Source organism: Schistocerca cancellata, chromosome 7 (genome assembly GCF_023864275.1).
Source record: "Schistocerca cancellata isolate TAMUIC-IGC-003103 chromosome 7, iqSchCanc2.1, whole genome shotgun sequence".
Lineage (NCBI taxonomy): Eukaryota > Metazoa > Arthropoda > Insecta > Orthoptera > Acrididae > Schistocerca > Schistocerca cancellata.
Window position 1 is genome coordinate 17050312 of NC_064632.1, and position 19243 is coordinate 17069554.

At 43.4% G+C, this 19243-nt stretch overlaps 1 protein-coding gene across 2 annotated transcripts in view; it reads right to left on the minus strand.

Annotated features, from left to right (window-relative positions):
• LOC126092535 (protein dachsous-like) overlaps positions 1-19243 on the minus strand; it is a 590094-nt gene that overhangs the window by 140492 nt on the left and 430359 nt on the right. The window contains exon 3 of one of the 2 annotated variants that reach the window (XM_049908185.1): positions 11472-13352. The exons of the other annotated variant lie outside the window; for it this stretch is intronic. Within the exon in view, the coding sequence (XP_049764142.1) occupies positions 13320-13352 (33 nt within the window). The 3' untranslated portion in view covers positions 11472-13319. Of the gene's footprint in view, positions 1-11471; positions 13353-19243 lie in introns of those variants that run through there. 2 annotated transcript variants of the gene reach the window in all.

Consider the following 19243-nt stretch of genomic DNA (forward strand, 5'->3'; position numbering starts at 1 on the left):
GGGAGATGCAGTGGTTAACGACCACCACAGCGCGCCTTCACCCGAGCCAAAACTAATTTCTCGTGACCAGATCCGAATTATGGTGCACTGGTATTAGAGCGCCTGGGATAACGCGAGGAAAGAAAACGTAAAACTAAAATTCCGAGTTTGATAACTTCATACATGGACAGTACGACCCCTGCAACGACGTGACACCCCACCAGAGACCGCAGTAGTTACCCAGTGTTTACCGTGAGAGCGTGTGTGTGTGTGTCCGCAGAACACGCCAGCCACGCACAATAGGGGCCCAGGCGTGTAATCACGATCGACGCTTGATGAGCCGGCCACAGCAACGACAGCGTCTGGTCGTCCAGCTTACCTTCACTTACGAAGTACAGCAGTAATATTGCGTGACATCACCAAAAATAAATTACTTTTTACCTGTTCAGCTTCACAAAAATGTGACTATCAAATAAACACTACATAAATACTGTAATGTAAGGGTCAGCTAATGTGTTTGTTGCTGCGGTGGCATTCTCGTTGCTACATTTTCCCTTTCCTTACGTTCTACTTCCTTATGTAGCATTTTCCTTCTTTTCCTGCTTTCTTTGCGTGTGTGTTTCAGTTTTATTAGCTCTGTCCACATTCGTTCCCTTTAATGTGTCAGGGCGCTGATGACCTCCACGTTGAGCGCCCATAAGCCCCAACACACACACACACACACACACACACACACACACACACACACAATGCCTGAATGCTGAACGACAGTTTCATCGTGATAAGATCAGCCAAAAGACGTCAACAAAAATGAAATGTAATTTTTTCAGGTTTGGTTCAATAGTCAAAAATTATACTGTTCTGAAAGGCGACATTATATTCACTGAGACTGCATGTACACTATGTGATCAAAAGCATCCGGACACCTGGCTGAAAATGACTTACAAGTTCCTGGCACCCTCCATCGGTAACGCTGGAATTCATTACGGTGTTGGCCACCCTTAGCCTTGATGACAGCTTCCACTCTCGCAGGCATACGTTCAGTCAGGTCCTGGAACGTTTCTTGGGGAATGGCAGCCATTCTTCACGGAGTGCTCCACGGAGGAGAGATATCGATGTCGGTCGGTGAGGTCTGGGACGAAGTCGGCGCTCCAAAACATCCCAAAGCTGCTCTATAGGATTCAGCTCAGGACTGTGTGCAGGACAGTCCATTATAGGCATGTTATTGTCGTGTAACCACACCGCCACAGATCGTGCATTATGAACAGGTGCTCGATCGTGTTGAAAGATGAAATCGCCATCCCCGAATTGCTCTTCAACAGTGGGAAGCAAGAAGCTGCTTAAAACATAAATGTTGGCCTACGCTGTGATAGTGCCACGCAAAACAATAAGGGGTGCAAGCCCCCTCCGTGAGAAACACGACCACACCATAACACCACCGCCTCTGAATTTTACTGTTGGCACTACACACGCTGGCAGATGCCGTTCACCGGACATTCGCCATACGCACACCCTTCTATCGGATCGCCACATTGTGTACCGTGATTCGTCACTCCACACAACGTTTTTCCACTGTTCAGTCGTCCAACGTTTGCGCTCCTTACACCAAGCGAGGTGTCGTTTGGCATTTACTGGCGTGACATGTGGCTTATGAGCAGCCGCTCGACCATGAAATCCAAGCTTTCTCACTTCCCGCCAAACTTTCATAGTACTTGCAGTGGATCCTGATGCAGTTTGGAATTCCTGTCTGACGGTCTGGATAGATGACTGCCTATTACACATTACGACCCTCTTCAACTGTCGGCGGTCTCTGTTACTCAACAGACGAGGTTGCCCTGTAGGCTTTTGCGCTGTACCTGTCCCTTTACGTTTCCACTTCACTATCACATCGGAAACAGTGGACTTAGGGAATTTTAGGAGTCTGAAAATCTCGCGTACAGCCTTATGACACAAGTGATAACCAATCACCTGACATTTTCAAGTGGATTGCCCCAATTACCTAGCTTGATAACAGGTCCGTGGTTCCGTATTCTTTTGGAACTTCTTAAATATGCAGTCTCCGCGGACATAATGTCGTCTTTCAAGAAACTCCAAGACTACGAAAGCAGACCTGCAGAAACTGATTTGTTGTCCAAACATGAACTTCGTTAAATTCACCTGAAAAAGGACACATAACTGAACGATGGTTTAAATAAACACAAATACACAGTCTCGGCGAAAATAATATGGTCTTTCAAGAAATGAAATGCTTGCCGAAATTCGCAGCCATTATCAGAAGATGTCGTCTGTGGGGATTAAAACATTTCCATGTATTCGGTACCCTGTAATGAAGATATTATTAAGTTATAAGCCACGATAAGAAAAAAATTCTATAAGCTCGTGCTGCAAAAATGTCGGCACAGGCTTAAGTACAGGCTCAAGTATGGCATAAGTACATCCTCTAGTAGAACAATGATTCAGTGCTCCTCTTAAGACCACCTTCACGGGAAAAATTATTTTTATTATTTTACGGCAACAAGTAGGCAGCTCTAGGAGAATCAGAAAATACTGTCGAAATCTGAGGTCACGTGAAGGATGTTCAAGAACAGAAACACTGAAACCTTACTTAGAAGAGGGGAATCAAGCAAATGTCACTGGAAAACTTAACAGACTCACAGTTGAATGGAAAAGTGAATGTGTTACATTTTTCAGCAAAAATCAAATAGATAAAATGGAAATGCGTCAATAGATATCTACTGAACTATAAAACCGGTGCATCGGTGCTCACGGATGATAAATACTCTTTTCTCATTTTCGGTTCTAAGGTGCAAAATTTAGCATAACTGCTCTTTGATGTTATTCTCAGCAACCACAGGTTATTTCAACACAAAAGAAAAAGCATAATATTATCTAATTTTCAATGTAAATACATATCACTGGAATAGGACTTTAGAATAATTTTGGTAACGTATTCTTTGAGGATCAGGTAAAAGACGATTCGAAAACACTACATTTATTCAGTAAACCAGATAGCATGAAAAAGTCACCAAACGTGGAAAGATGCGTGAAAAATAGAAGATACGGGAGCCGATAGTAGTTTTGGAAAATAAATACATGGTGCGTCTCTAATTCATCCAAAACTGTGTACTCTACGCAACATGTTACATTTGCAATGCATGTCGCAGTTACATCAAATGAAACGTGTCTTCAGAGAGTACAGTACGTGGCAGACTCCTAATGGGACCACGAGGCTACTGGTAGCAACGAGTCACTGAATTATCTCCATATAACTAAACAAATTTTCAGAATTCAGGGGACATGTGTAACTAGACTAAACATAGCTATCGGGATTCTGCATTTAGAATCGTATGAGGGGCAAAATACAAGGAGCGAAAGATCATCTGCAGCATGTATAGAAACCGGAACGCAGTTTCAGGACCTGAATTGTAATTGAGAAGTGAATGAGACAATATATACATTGAGGAAGCTGCAAAGGAAACTAAAGAAAAATTTAGAAAGGGAGTTAGAGTTCTGGGGGAAGAAACGAAACTTTAAGGCTTGCCAACGACAATGTAGTTGTGTCAAAGTCGGCAAAGGATTTAGAAAGAGGTTCAAAATGTTCAAATGGCTCTGAGCACTATGGGGCTTAACATCTGTGGTCATCAGTCCCCTAGAACTTAGAACTACTTAAACCTAACTAACCTAAGGACATCACACACATCTATGCCCGAGGCAGGATTCGAACCTGCTACCGTAGCGGCCACGCGGTTCCAGACTGAAGCGCCTAGAACCGCACGGCCACACCGGCCTGCTTGGAAAGAGGTCACAAGACGGACTAAATAGAAGTAAACCAAGAGTAATGAAGTGTATTGGAATTAAATGACATGATTTCGACGAAATTAGAATAAGAAATGAGATACGTAATGTAGTGGGCGGGTTTTGCCACTTTGGCTCGGAAGTACATGACGATGACCGAAGTACAAAAAGGATAGAAACCCGCCTCCGTGGCCGAGGTCGCTAACGCACTTTTGTGCAGTAGGGTTCGACCCGTGGAGGTGCCGGTTCGAATTCTGGGAAAAATTTTCGCTGCCAGTATTTGACCGGCGAGGGGTGGAGAGGTGGTGGCGTAAAGTTCCCGACCACCAGACTTGGCGCCAGTGTCCTGAGTCGAACACCAAAGCTGTCCGCAGTGTCTCGTGAAGCATCTGACACTGTTGCGATCCGTCTGTCAGATGGGGACGTTAAACCTGGCGGTCCCCTCTGTGCGGCCCCGGGTTACACCCTCTCCCTTCTCTCATCATCATCATCATCACCACGACCATGCAACACGAACATTACACTACGCTCCACGCGCACATAGTACACGCATGTAATGTTACAAATATTGCAGTGGAGCATGTTGTAAATATACAGGGTGTTACAAAAAGGTACGGCCAAACTTTCAGGAAACATTCCTCACACACAAATAAAGAAAATATGTTATGTGGACACGTGTCCGGAAACGCTTACTTTCCATGTTAGAGCTCATTTTATTACTTCTCTTCAAATCGCATTAATCATGGAATGGAAACACACAGCAACAGAACGTACCAGCGTGACTTCAAACAGTTTGTTACAGGAAATGTTCAAAATGTCCTGCGTTAGCGAGGATACATGCGCCCACCCTCCGTCGCACGGAATCCCTAATGCGCTGATGCAGCCCAGGAGAATGGCCTATTGTATCACAGCCGTCCACAATACGAGCACGAAGAGTCTCTACATTTGGTACCGGGGTTGCGTAGGCAAGAGTTTTCAAATGCCCCCATAAATGAAAGTCAAGAGGGTTGAGGTCAGGAGAGCGTGGAGGCCATGGAATTGGTCCGCCTTTACCAATTCATCGGTCACCGAATCTGTTGTTGAGAAGCGTACGAATACTTCGACTGAAATGTGCAGGAGCCCCATCGTGCATGAACCACATGTTGTGTCGTACTTGTAAAGGCACATGTTCTAGCAGCACAGGTAGAGTATCCCGAATGAAATCATGGCGGTGAATCGAGGAAGTACAGTACATACTGACGAAACGAAAATGAGCTCCAACATGGAAATTAAGCGTTTCCGGACAGATGTCCAAATAACATCTTTTCTTTATTTGTGTGTGAGGAATGTTTCCTGAAAGTTTGGCCGTACCTTTTTGTAACACCCTGTATAAACAAAAATAGGATATGAAATACAGGGTGGCAATAACAAGAACATTTTTTGTGAAAAAGAGATACCTGTTGTTACGAACGTAAATTATTTGTTAGAATGTATTTTTGAAAATATTTGTCCGGAATATAGAATATAGCCTTATATGAAATTGAAACGGGGACCTTAAACAGTACAGACAAGAATACACAAGCTCTTGAAAACTGATGGTCCAGAAGAATGCTGAAGAGTAAATGAGTAGGGAGAGTAACTAATGAAGAGGTACTGTATCGAATTTTGGAGAAAATGATGGTCTAATTTCACTAAAAAAAAGGATTAGTTGATAAGACACATCTCGACGCAACAAGGAACGTAACGGGGAGGGAGGAGGGTAAAATTCTAGAGAGAGATCATGGCGTGCACACAGTAAGCAGATTCGAATGGATGAAGGGTGCAGTAGTAACACAGATACAGAAAAAAAAGCCATGCACAATACAGGCTACTGGGAGGAGCAGCATCGAAACAGTACTCCGACTGAAGGCTACAACAACAACGCCTTAACTATATTATCCAAAGCTCTAATACGCTCAAGACCATAAGTAATGCAGAAGAATATTAAGAAGCTTAGCAATCACGTGCCGCAACAAATGTTTCCAGTTTTTAGAGTTTATTGAATGGGTTGTTGTTTTTTTGCAGCATATTCCACCGTATTTCACTCAAATTATCGGTAAAGTAAAAATAAACAGGAGTCCTTAGGACCAGGAAGCGTTACAGATTCTACACGCCTACACTGCACGTGATTTGGCCAGGAACGAGTGTATACTGGAGTAACGCAAGCAGCGTGAGCCGCGGACCCCGGGCTCCTGCGAGTACTTTGTTGGGTAAACAGGTATCGACTGCTCCGCCTCGGCAGCTGGCAGCGGGCAGCGCACCAACGCCCCGATATAATTCCCTCCATTAACGGCGAACGCCGAGCGGCAGCAGACTGCCGCCGACCGTTGACGCTTATCTCGGGCACGCCAAAAACGATCGTTCATCACGACTTTAATCAAATCCCAGCCATTAATTTAATGATTTCCTTTCGTGATTATATTGATTCCCATAATCTCCGGCCAGGGTCCACTGGCGCCCATTAACGCTGTCCGCCGCGTGCAGGTTTCTCGGACAGTCGGCGAGCCGCGTGTTGTTTCCACGACGGCGAAACTTGTGTGGAAGGAAAGAGACAAGAAAGGAAAATGTAAGATACATCTAAATGAATATGCCTGCCATTATAGCGTACTAGAAAGATGTAAAGCGCTAAAGACTGGAAAGAAGAAAATTAAAGAAAAGTTCAGTGAGGTCTACAAATATTTTCGTGGTAAACAAATCCGTCACAATTGTAAAATACTTTATTAACAAAATTCTTGCACGATAGATGTCGCTATACACCAGCACGGTTTCAGAGTATTTGCTCCATCATCAGGGTGTATCTAAAATCTAGCAGTAGCAGGACGTCATGTCTATGCCCTAACCACTAACAGGCACTGTCCACTTAGTTGGAAATGACGTCCCACTACTGCTAGATTTCAGGTATACCCTGATGATGGACCTGAAACCGTGCTGGTGCATAGCGACTTCTGTCGTGCATGCCTTCCGTCAATAAAGTATTTTACAATTACCGCGGATTTGTTTACCATGAACACGCTGCACAAAAGTTATGGATGTCCCACAAATAAAAAATTTATACTACAAATATCTGAAACCTATCTCTGCGTCGTTTTAATAAAAGAAGCTTTCAACTCATCACTACATTAGCTGATAGAGCAGAGAATGTTGCTTTCCCTCGTCTCTTTCCAGTATTATCTAAGTGCGTAGAAAATGACGTCAGTTTTCCCGGTTAGGAAATCGAGCACAGTGAGTGGATCTATTACCGCTTCCAGAGGTACGATTTTCTTTTATTTCTTCATTGTCTGAGTGACAGAGAAGCAACGCAATTCCTTCATTATTGTTACCATGACTTCAAGCCAAACAACTTGGTCTGTAGAGCATCTGTAAACCAGACAGCCCACAGAACTCCTGTGGGACCAGTTTTCCAGTCTTGCTAGACTGTTCGGGACCCCTGCACGGTGGGAACATAAGGAAGACATCCAGGCAGTTCAGACGTGTTGAGATACGTCCTTCTAAATTTCTTGCCGATAAATTCCATCAGTGTTAGTGTGTTCCGAAAATGCTTGGTGAGCTTAGATGGAAATATTCGATATTTTTGTGAAACGCAATTGAGGAAGTTTAGAGAACCAGCATTGGTGATACATAAGACTCCACGAGGATTCCACCTCACGAAAGGACCGTACGGAAAAATTAGAAAGATTCCGGTTTGTACTGACGCATATAGGAAACAGTTACGAGAGCGTTCTGAAAATTAATGCCTCCTAATTTTTTTTATTCTGTTCTCAATAATGGTTAAGATGTTACACGTCATGCATATTACACGGTCGACTTTACCGCTCCGCTGACGCAAGTCGCAACCCTCTACCGTTATAAGGTCCCGAAATGTAGCGACTAACACTACGATGTGTAACGTAACTATGTCACGCTGGAGAAACAGTGTGCTTTAATCGAGTTTCTAACCGCAGGAAATGTCCCTCCAACTGAAACACGCGCCGCTGGACATTTGTTAACAATTTCTTTAGCGTTTTGAGCGTGAGGGTGATGGGTCCCTTAACAACAGTGTGACAGATGATGGAAGCTTGGTTCACCATTTTGATCCCGAAAACAAGAAAGCAAAAATTGAGTTCCGCCGCAAAGGATCACGGACGCCAAAAAAGTTTAAAACCGTGCCATCAGAAGGCAAAATCATGCTCCCAGTGTTCCGGGATAATCAAGATGTTGCGCATTTGGGATTCATGCCTAAAGGCACCACCACAAAGTCTACAAGGTACTGCGGGACTCTCATAAAACTGAGAGCACGACTTTGAGAGTTGGTCCAGACACGGAGCGCCCTCCGCTTCAGCACGACAACGCCGGACCACACAGGAGCACTGCGACATGTGTAACGCGCCGACGCCTCGGGTCCGCTTGTTGTCGATCATCCTCCATACAGTCCCGACCTCGCCCCATCCGATTTTTATTTGTTTCCAAAACTTGAAGAACACCTTCGAGGATTTCACTTCGATAGTGGGGAAGATATGCAAGCATAGTTGATGTTACAGCTCCGACAACGAAGTTAAACATTCTGTAGTGATGGTATGAACAAACTGGTCTCTCATTTGGAGAAATGTGTTCGTCGCCCTGGTGACTATGTTGAGAAATAAATATGCAGACATGAAGAATAAAAATGGAGAATGTTAATAAAGTTTGTTTTCTTTAATAAGCTTGTAAGGGTTTTCATCTAATAAATTCGGAGGCGTTTCTTTTCAACATGCTCTCGTACTTGTATCAGCCGGTCACAGTCGGCTGTCAACCTACGAATGAACAACGAAGAACGTGTCGGACGTTTCCGGTGCGTGACTGTTAGAAACAAGTCGCTGACATCCACAACTAGCTGTTCACAGTACGACCCACTACCCGTAGTAGGCGCTGAGCCTGTTGGAGGACGCAGTTACAACGGGAAGGTGCTCTGGCGACAGGGTGTATATGCACTCATAATGTTATGAGGTGACGGCATCCACGCCAACTGTTCCTTTCTGCCCTTGATTCTCTTATTATGTAGAATCATACTTGTATGTCTCTTACTGTCGAATTTTATGTGTCTAAAATTCATTCTTCTTTTTAAATTTTCATTTTTTTATTTTTAGGGAATTAATATTGCTAGTGATATAAAATATTTTTACCATTACTTAATAATATTGCTGTCATTATTTTTCTGAAATACAACTTTTTTATCAACTATAATATGTCAAAATTTCTGAAAAATGTTGTGAACATGACGCATCGGATAAATATATACTTTATATATAAAGTCACCGATAAATAAAAAACATGTTTTTAAAAAGAATAGCTGTTGCGATGGAGCTTCTTGTTCTTTCAAGGAGTATGTGATTAGTCTCTATCGGTTCTTTCAGTGCCTGTTCTACTATTTGGTCTACAGAAGTTTTATCAACTAGCGAGAATGAAAAGCACATACTGGGAGACCAAGCAAACGTTGGCAACAGCTTCCTCTGCGATCAGAACAGGCGAAACGCCTACTCCTTGGGAGAAGAAGAGTTAGAAGACGAACATGATGAAGATGATGACGGTGACTGAGCTCGAGCCGAAAACGGAGAAGTGTTGGTGCCAAGTATGATGAAGACACGAAGGCTGATCCTTTATAATGTGACAAGACTGATTTTAGTCATTTTTTGTAAATTTGTATGATTCTTCTGCGTGTTTTACCTGGTGATAGAACCGTGATCTCTACAAACTCGTAGTGTGTATACTAAAGTGATTACCATCACTGAACACTGTATATGAATCTGACACGTAACTTTCAGATAACTGTATCCCAGAAGCGACAGAGGAAACATCACTTTCAGCATCTTAACGTCAAAGGTAAATCCGTTTGCAACTGATCAAATATTCGGAAGATTTTCCAAAAGCCAGCCAAATTGATGTATCAAAAGGCACTCTTGCGAAACGGCTTTGGAATGCACAATGGTTCGAAAGGTCTGAATGCGTTACAGCATTACTAAACGCTGCCAAGCATCACGAGGCGGCATCCTCTGCAAATGCACGGGCTAATCGTTTGCAAGTGAATTATAAACTTCAGCTATCGCAGAATATTCCAGCAAGTTGGAGGGGTGTGAGAAGGCAACAGGAAAAGAGGAGACAGAACGAGAAATTCGGAGAGCTCCTTGCCGTGAGGAAAAAGAGAATCATCCGCTGCTCACGAAAACAATAATGATAAAAAGTGTGCTGCGGACAGCGCCAGACAACAAACATAACCGTAGCTATTAATTTTTTCCTCAGCACTTGCCTCCTCCGCTATCCTCCTCTCTTCTTGCCGTCTCCGTTACGCGTCCAGAGCGGAGAGTGAGGCGCCCGGATATATCATTTCGAATTATCTGCAGTGTATAAGTGCGGGTATTGGGTAAAACGCTTAATGCATGAAGTTAACCTTTGCGCAGACGTGCTCGAGCGTAAAGCCTGAGCGAGCCGGTCGGGCATCCGCGCGATAAGGCGTCTGCTTAATGCAGCCGGAGCGCCGGCACCGAGCCGACCCGAGTCCACACGAACACGCCCGAAGCCAACCGCGCCGCGGGCCCAATCTGCCCGCCCGTCTGCGCCGCTCCGTTCCGACGCCGAGGGATGACTTCGTGGACTCCACCCTGACTACACACTCACTCACGGATTACATACGTCCTTCTCAATCCAATAACTCGTCCCCAGATGGAAATCCAACTCTGTATTTCGCTGACTTCGCTATATAGCGGTTTCATTCGGCGGTTTACTAATAATGAAGATTACTAATCTGTAACGATAACACTTAATCCTTCTCCAACAACCCGTCACCAAGGACTCTATACCCTAATTCTAAGGTGCTAACGGCTCTCCCACCCTCTCGTCGGTTACAATTTTAGTTCTCGTTCTGGAACGTGGGAGAGTGAATTTTTTGGCAGAGCAGGCTCAATATCGTCAATTTTTATTGCTCTTGCATTTCCAACACTAATCACAGCCCTCGGTTCCACATCAGCCTCTTACGGAACTTCTCGAGTCTTGGAAATAACGACATTTCTGCCGAGCTGGAGACCATATCAATTGGCTGTTTTCATTTAATTACTAGGCACAATTACACTAATTTAAAACTAATTTACCGGTTTCGGCCGCTGATGGCCATCCTCAAATCATAAAATACAGGTCATACTTCAGTCCCATCACTATGGAAACTACGATGTCTGTGTCATTGCTTTCTTCTCTGCAGTCTGCCATTTCCTATAAATAGACCAAGATATGAAACGAAATGGGACGAACATGTAAAATCACGCGAATGAAACCTTCGATTTACAGAAACGTTTTGGGAAATTGCATGTTATATGCAAAGGAGACCGGGTATCAGTAGGTCCAGTTCTAGAGCTCTTGTGCAACTAATGGAGCACTACTCAGATAGATATGACAAAAACCGAACGAATTCAGACGAGCCTTGTTTGGATAGTAACAGGTCGGTGTAGACCGCGCGAAAGCGCAACAAAGATGTTCGGGGAACTGAAACGGGAATCTAGGAGAAAGGTGACGTAACTCCCCCAAACTTTTTCTGTAAATTTAGAGAAAAGCTACATGATGCCAACGAAACTATGCATAGGTACATACATACCATCGGCGGGTATGTAAATGATTAGAAGTTGCAATTATCTGTGGCCGACAGATCGGTCATCAGTGCATTAACTTTGTACGTGTTTAGTGTTGCTACTGATACTGACAGGATATACAAAGGGCCCTGAAAAGCGTCAGATGGTGAATGTTCACTGTGGAGAGGACGGAGATGGGGCGTTCTCGCGTCAGACAGCGCTATCAGCGCCTCACAGAATTTGAAATGGGCCTCATTGTGCGTCGGCTGGTGGAACCATGCCATATCCACATACACGAAGCATTCCGATGTGACAGTAGTCCCCGCTGTTGAACTGCACGGGCATGTGTCGTCAAGATTCTGGTCGACCATGCCTGAGCACCACGAGGGAGTATTGTGCCCCAAGCACATCGTAACCCTTCACATCTCCGACTGCCAGCCGAGAGTAACTAATGGACTCCCTACAACATTCCGTGTCATCCCACAATATTTGTCGAACACTAGCAGCAGCCGGACTAGAAAACTTCCGTCCCATGTGTAGGTCGCCGTTAACACAACAGGACACAAACGGCTACGTTTGAAGTGGCGCTGTGACCGGGAAGTGTAGACTTCTGGTGGATGGCGCCGCACTGCCTTCTCTGATGAATCACGGTCCTGTGTTACCCGGGATAACCGTCGTCGGCGAGTATGGCAGCGACCTGAGGAGCGCTCCTATTCTTTCAGGCACAGCGGTGTTACTGCTGTCGTCATTGTGTCAGGAGCCATCGGATATGACTTCACATCGCGGCTGGCAGTGACTGAGAGTGACCGCGCGGAGTGACCGCGCTGTTAGACGCGCCATGTCACGGATTGCGCGGCCCCTTCCGCCGGGGGTTCGAGTTCTCCCTCGGGCACGGGTGTCAGTTTGTTGTTCTTCGCATAAGTTAGTTTAAGTAGTCTGTAAGTCTAGGGAGCGATGACCTCAGCAGTTTGGTCGCTTAGGAATTCACACACATTTGAACATTTTGACTAAGGGAGCTCTGACAGCACAACGGGACGTCACAGACATTCTGCGTCCTCGTATGTTACCTCTCATGCGACAATATCGTGGTGCTATTTTTCAATAGAACAACGTTCGTCCACATATGGCAAGTGTCCCTATAAACTGACTGCGTGCCGTTGATGTACTCCCGTGGCCAACAAGATCCCCAGATCTGTTGCCCGTATAACATGTATAGGACTACCTCAGACGGCAGCTTCGTCCCATTGCCAGTATTCAGAATACCAAGGACCAGTTACAATATTTGTGGGCCATCTTGCCTAAGGATAGGATACAAAGACTTTGGCACTCTTCGCAATCGAATCAGCGTAAGCATCCTCGCCACAAGGAATGGAACGTCATACTGGAAAGTGCGCTCGTAGAGAAAATTTCTTTATAAATTTGACCCGATTTTGTAATCACTGAAATAACATCTAACACTGCCTCAAACCAAGTTTCATTTCGTTTCTCGCATCCCTTCTGGGTGGTACTTCACTTTTCCTATAAATGAAATAAAGTTACTGGAAACAATAATCATGAGGAAAGCATTATATCCGCTAACACTAGCTTAAGTCTAGAAATTATGGGGTAATGTTGAAGTGCACTAAAATATGGAAAGTACAGCAAACCGGATACCGAAGAGTTAACCTATGTTATTTGGGCATTTATCTAGAAAAGCTACAACTACGTTAAAGAAAAAGATTTTCCAAATATCTGTGAAGTAAGAAGACAACGATGTCCTGGACGAAATGGAGCAATGCATGACTCCAAAGGTGGGAAGCAGAAGAGGAAAGGAAGAAGACAATGGAATGATGGAGAAATATTGAGAAGAGGAAGGCACGTCATACGATGAAGCATAATTGTGCAGATCTTTGAAGGCTCAAAAAAGACAGTGAATGAATGATAATAGTATCTTAGGAATATTTTACAGACTAAGCGAACTTACATGCTGACGGAAGAGTCCCTCGTCCTTACCTGCAATAAGAGAAGGAAACAAATTAGTTTATACAGTGCGAATAATCACAACAGATGTAAATTGAAATACGCGTATAGACTGAGACAAAATCTCAAACTTATTGTTTTTGATCTAATGGAAACTACAGTTTTGGCAATTTTGAACATACATTAATCCTACAATTTCAGTTACATTATTCTAGGATCACATGATATGTTGTATCTTTATTTTACTTTTCTGGGTCCCTGTCCCTCTAAATTTAAATTTTTTCTGACGAAGAGAAGGACGGAGACGGTAAGTGAAATAAACACTATCGTTTATCAAGAAGCTTCTTCGGCTGCCACTTCGCTCCTCTGATCAGAGAGTACTCACACAAGCTCACCAAGCGTTTCGTAAATCACTTCGGTTATATACTTGCATGTTATCACAAAGAACCGATGACTTCAGCATCGTTGAGAACATTGCAAGATTGTGCTTCTATTATGAAATGTGAGCGTGACAGAAAAAGCACAGACGACGTGTAAACAAATCGTGAAAAATTGTACAGGAAAAACGTCTGCTGTGGTATCCCGCAGGCTGTATGGATCTGGAGCACAAGAACGTAATAAAAGCAAGCAACGATCTCGGATATATTTCTTTCTATTCTGAGGAAAGCATTACCATTACAAAAGTGGGTGCATCAGATAGCTAACGAGGGGGTACTGAATCAGACTATGGAAAACAGAAATGTATGCCACAACTTGACTAAAGGAAGGGATCGGTTGATAATAGACGTCCTGAGGCAGCAGAGAATCTTCAGTTTGGTAAAGGAAGGAAGTGTGTGTGTGTGGGTGGTGGGGAGACCAAGCCTTGACTACTCGATTATAGTAAGCAGGTTCTGCAGACGAAAAGTTTGCACATAATAGACTACTATAAGAGACCTGTACGAAACTAGTCTTCGCGTGAAGACCACATCAACGACAACAAGTGTGAGGCAGCCTGGTCCTTTTGAATGCTATGGGGCGCCTCGGGTGACCCCCGGGTGGTCAAGATTTGAGAGTGCAGAGGGAATATCTTCTGCGAGCAGCGTGCAGCAGTAAGTCCCCTTTTTTGTCGGACAGACACAGGAGCCGCGGGGCGTGATGGAGCCGGCCATCTTGACAGCCGGAAGCTGGGGCCATCTTGGCCGGCGCTGGCTCGGCTTACCGGAGGCCCGCGTATCGCCTTACTGGCGGCGGGGCGCGGCGCGATACCCTGCCTGCTGCCCGCCGCGGGGGACGCCACCTGCTGCCCCCGGCGGCCGCAGGCCCTGTCACCGGCGTGCACTCCACAGCGCGCTTCTCCCAAAGGCACGAGAAGACGTATTGCCAAAAGGACGAACACCATCCGCTCCACTCAGTAAGCTAGTCTCCATGAAGTCTATTTTAGTTACTTTGGGAGACAAATAATTCTCCGGCTCCAAAATCCCCACGGTGAAGATTATCTGTCGATAAACTGATTATTGTGATAAGAGGACACTTCTGCTGTAAACTCCGGCATCTCGGTGGTGATTTTCATTTTTAGGTAAGACAATCGCTTCGTTAACGTCGCCAGATAATCTCGTTATGGACGAGTTTCTTTAGGTTTCTTTTGAAAATTGGGTGTAACGAATAGTAAAAGAATTGTAACTTCAACCTTTCATCCCTGCATTAATCTGCAAAGTCCACGACTCACCACTGGATACTGCTACTGGTGTTATTATCTGTTAGACGGTCGCCGGTACTACGACAGTTTAATTTATGACAGGTGACGCAGCACTGAGCGGTATTCCAGTTTCACATACTATTTTCAAAGTGTTTGTATAAAGACTGTACGCCGGCCAGAGTGCCCGAGCGCTGCTTTGTCACCATCACTTCTCAACTGCGCTGTGAATCAGGTCACTAGGAAAATAAAGCAATCACAACTTGGAACAAAACTAGAGCACAATTTTAACTTAGTACCATATGGAGTTGATATTTAGGTGGAAATCATCAAGGAGTTAATGCACTCGCCACGATATTGATAAGGCTTATTTGGAAAAGGACTGGAAATTACTCCCAGTGAAACGAAATACTTCTCTGCATCACGCGCCAAAGTTAAGCACACCATACTTTTAAAATTGGTGCAGAGAAAACCGAAACAGTAATTCACATATTCTGGAACCCTGCTAACCATAGACAACAGTGTCAACGGAGAAGTAAATGGTGGAATACAAAAAGGCAATAGATGGTACTTCTCATCACTAGACGTACTAAAAAGCAGACCTTTCTCAAGAAATTGAAAGACTCTTATCATACTTGTTATGACATACGCTACTGAGAGGTGGACATTAATAAAATCATAAAATGTAAAACGAAGGGGGGACTGATGACCACAGCAGTTAAGTCCCATAGTGCTGAGAGCCATTTGAACCATTTTATAAATACTGTACACATCACTATTTGTCGACAGTTTTATTTTTCCGCCACAGGCTGATGGGTTCGTGGCTACTGCTTATAAATACCAGCATAGCCCAAACTGACCACCAGTGCCAAATAAATAATAATTACAGTCGAAAGTGGCAAAAGCCATTTAACATCTTCCAAAGATGTCTCTGCCAACTGCTCAGGCGAGAGCGCAATGTTAGGTGTTTTCAGTGTCAAACTCACAAAGTATACGTGGAAGATAAAACAATATTTAAAGAGAAAGATACAATCAGAAATACCTCCGTTTGACGCCTTCCTATGTTGGGCAATTCATTCTACGGTCTGATATTTAAAGTAGTCACTTCTGATTAACTCCGTTCATCTAGATACATTTTGTTTCCGTCTCCTTAATGTAATCTCACAAAAAAAGTGCACGTTGAACAGCTTTTTACATACTTTAGCGGTGTGCTGGAGATGCATCTCTGAAGTACAATTTGATTTAGATTCTTCAAACTGAATCAAAATCTAAATTAGACCTGAGCGAAGAGAGAGAGAGAGAAAGAGAAAGAGAGAGACAGAGAGAGAAACTCAAAGGGGTGCAGAGAGAGAGAGAGAGAGAGAGAGAGAGAGAGAGAGAGAGAGAGAGAACCGATCCGGCGGTAATATATTTAGATATAAAACCAGTAACATAATATTACTAATTCATAATTTATTACTGATTAATTAACACCAAAGACTTATCTCACCATAAAATGAAACGTGTCCTAACTTAACAAGCTGTACGAGTGTGCTATTGTTTGTTGGTAACTGGCTAACTTCAAATGATGCTAGAAATTCATTGTAACGCTACTGTAGCAATATTTTACAGCATTTGCTGTTAATGACGTCAGTAAAATTTCAAGTGGCGACATTAACAGTAATTCCAATATGTATGTGACCAGTAAAAACACGCTAATGAATAACATTAAGTGACTGGTTGCGGTCGTAGACATACTGCCACATTTTCGTCACGACCGCGCTAACTCAATATTGGTCACAGAGAGACAACCAAGTCTTAACTTCACACCAGGGTGGAATAGATTTGGACGTTCGTTCCGGCTGTTCCTCGAATCCTGGCGCTAAACTTAAATCAAATATCCACTTTGAAAGTTCTACATGGAGAAGCACGTTCATGTCTGCAACAAGATGGAAATTGTTCCAGCTGACGAGAGAGCTCAGCCACACGCGACTTCGGTAAACGCCTGTACGCCGCAGGCCACTCACTCTCCTCTGGGAATCTTTTACACAGTCCTCATACTCGACGTGCGGGTGACCGGTCGCAGATGTTCCACCATACTGCTGGATTCAGCACTACGGTCATGAGCTGTGCCTTATGCAAGCGACACACACACTCTTACGGATCACAGAAAGGAAGAGGGACATAGGTTATAAGAAACAAATTATTAGCGATATTCTGACTCTCGACGCACTGTACAAGTAGTTCGGCAAATGTAACATATTTGCCGTGGAGACAGTGACTGACTTTTTAACCGTACGCTTATATTTTTTCTGTAACCGGTATCGGCCACAGCTGGCCATCAACAGAACGACTGGAAGCAGCATCAGATGGCCACCGAGTAACGCTCTGTCAAACGGCAGTGTTTTTAAGTAAGGGCTCATGACAGATACTGTGGACTTAACTTCCGACCAAATGTAACTTCTTTAAAATAAATAACGATATAACGAAATTAATATGGATTTCATAGAGTATCGAAACAGCATTATAAAAATGTTTAAAGAAATAACTACTTAATCCAGTACAAAAATACACACGGATTTCAAGGTATTTTTTTGTTCGCCTACATCTGCATTTACATGACTACCCTGCAATTAACAATTAAGTAGCTGGTACAGAATTCATCGAACCACCTTCAAGCTGTTTCTCTACAGTTCAACTCTCTAACAGCGCGCGGGAAAAACGAACACTTAACTATTTCCGTGCGAGCTCTGATTTCTGTCATTTTATTATGACGATCATTCCCCCTAATGTAGGTGGATGCCAACAAAATATTTCCAAATTCAGAGGAAACGAGTTGGTGATTAAAATATCGTGAACAAATCTCGCCGCAACGAAAACCGCCTTTGTCTTACTGATTGCCACCACAACTCGCTTATCATACTCGTGAAGATTTTCGCGATAATACAAAACGAACCGCTCTTCTTTGAATTTCTCAATGTTCTTCGTCAATCCTATTTGATGCAGATCCCACACCGCACAACAGTAGTTCATTCAAGTGCCACTTTTCGCATCACACAGATATTTTACACTGAGCAACAATGAAAATGTAAATCGAAAGAAAATAGCCAATTCCTATCAGTTCTAATGTGCTTATCGCGAATACCACGAAGACTATTCAACATTACCTCTAGTTTTCATTTTACACTGTTTTATTACGGTGAGATAATTATATACGGATTTTTATGTTAAGTTTAAAATCAAATATCATAATGATTTGTCAAAGTCATAGTAACTAGTGACAATAGATTATATTATTGTCCCTGGTCTTACTTGTGTGCAATATTTTGGATATAAACATTTTGATACCAATTTTGGTGATCTTTTTGTCTCTCTCCTCTTCAACTTCAGTGACTTTATTAATGCATGTAACAATTTTTGCACATTTGTTTCTGGATTAACTACCAGTTGTTCAATTTGACTACTATTTATTGAACAAAAATGCCACGTGTATATGTTAACAATGCTATGTGTGTGGAGAAGTGACATTTGCTTCACAAAAACAGCAAATCGCTCCATTGATTAAAAAAGCTTACAGTTGTTATTTTGGGTGCAAAATAGGTAATCGGGAAACCCTGGGCTCCACATGTGATCTGCAACACTTGTGCCAGCAACCCCAGGAGTTGGATGCATGGGAAAGGTCGTCCAATGCCCTTTGCAGTGCCCATGATCTGGCGTGAGCCGACTAACCATGTCAGTGACTGCTACTTCTGTGTGGTTCCTCCTATCAAGAAGGGAATATCTAAGAAGAAGAAGCGGGCAGTGATCTATCCTAACATTCCATCTGCCATGCGTCCAGTTCTACATGGGGAAGGATTGCCAATACCTGAACCATCGACAGAGTGCGAGATTACTTCTGATGAGGATTCTGTATGTCCTGAACCATATACATCACAAGATCTAGAATTTCTTCCAAATATATCATCAACTGATGATCCACAAAAATTGCCTCAAAATGAGTCAAGTGATCTCATTAGGGATTTAGAGCTCTCTAAAGCTAACGCTGAGATTTTAGCATCAAGATTGCAGCAGCGCAATTTTCTGGAAAGTAATGTAAATGTTTCATTCTACCGTACAATAGAGCAACAATTCACTCCTTTTTTTAACGTGAAAGATAGTCTTGTGGCATGTGTAGACGTAAATGGTCTAATGAAGGCTCTCAGAATTAATTACAACCCTGATGAGTGGAGACTCTTTATTGATTCGTCAAAGTTAAGCTTAAAAGCAGTTATTT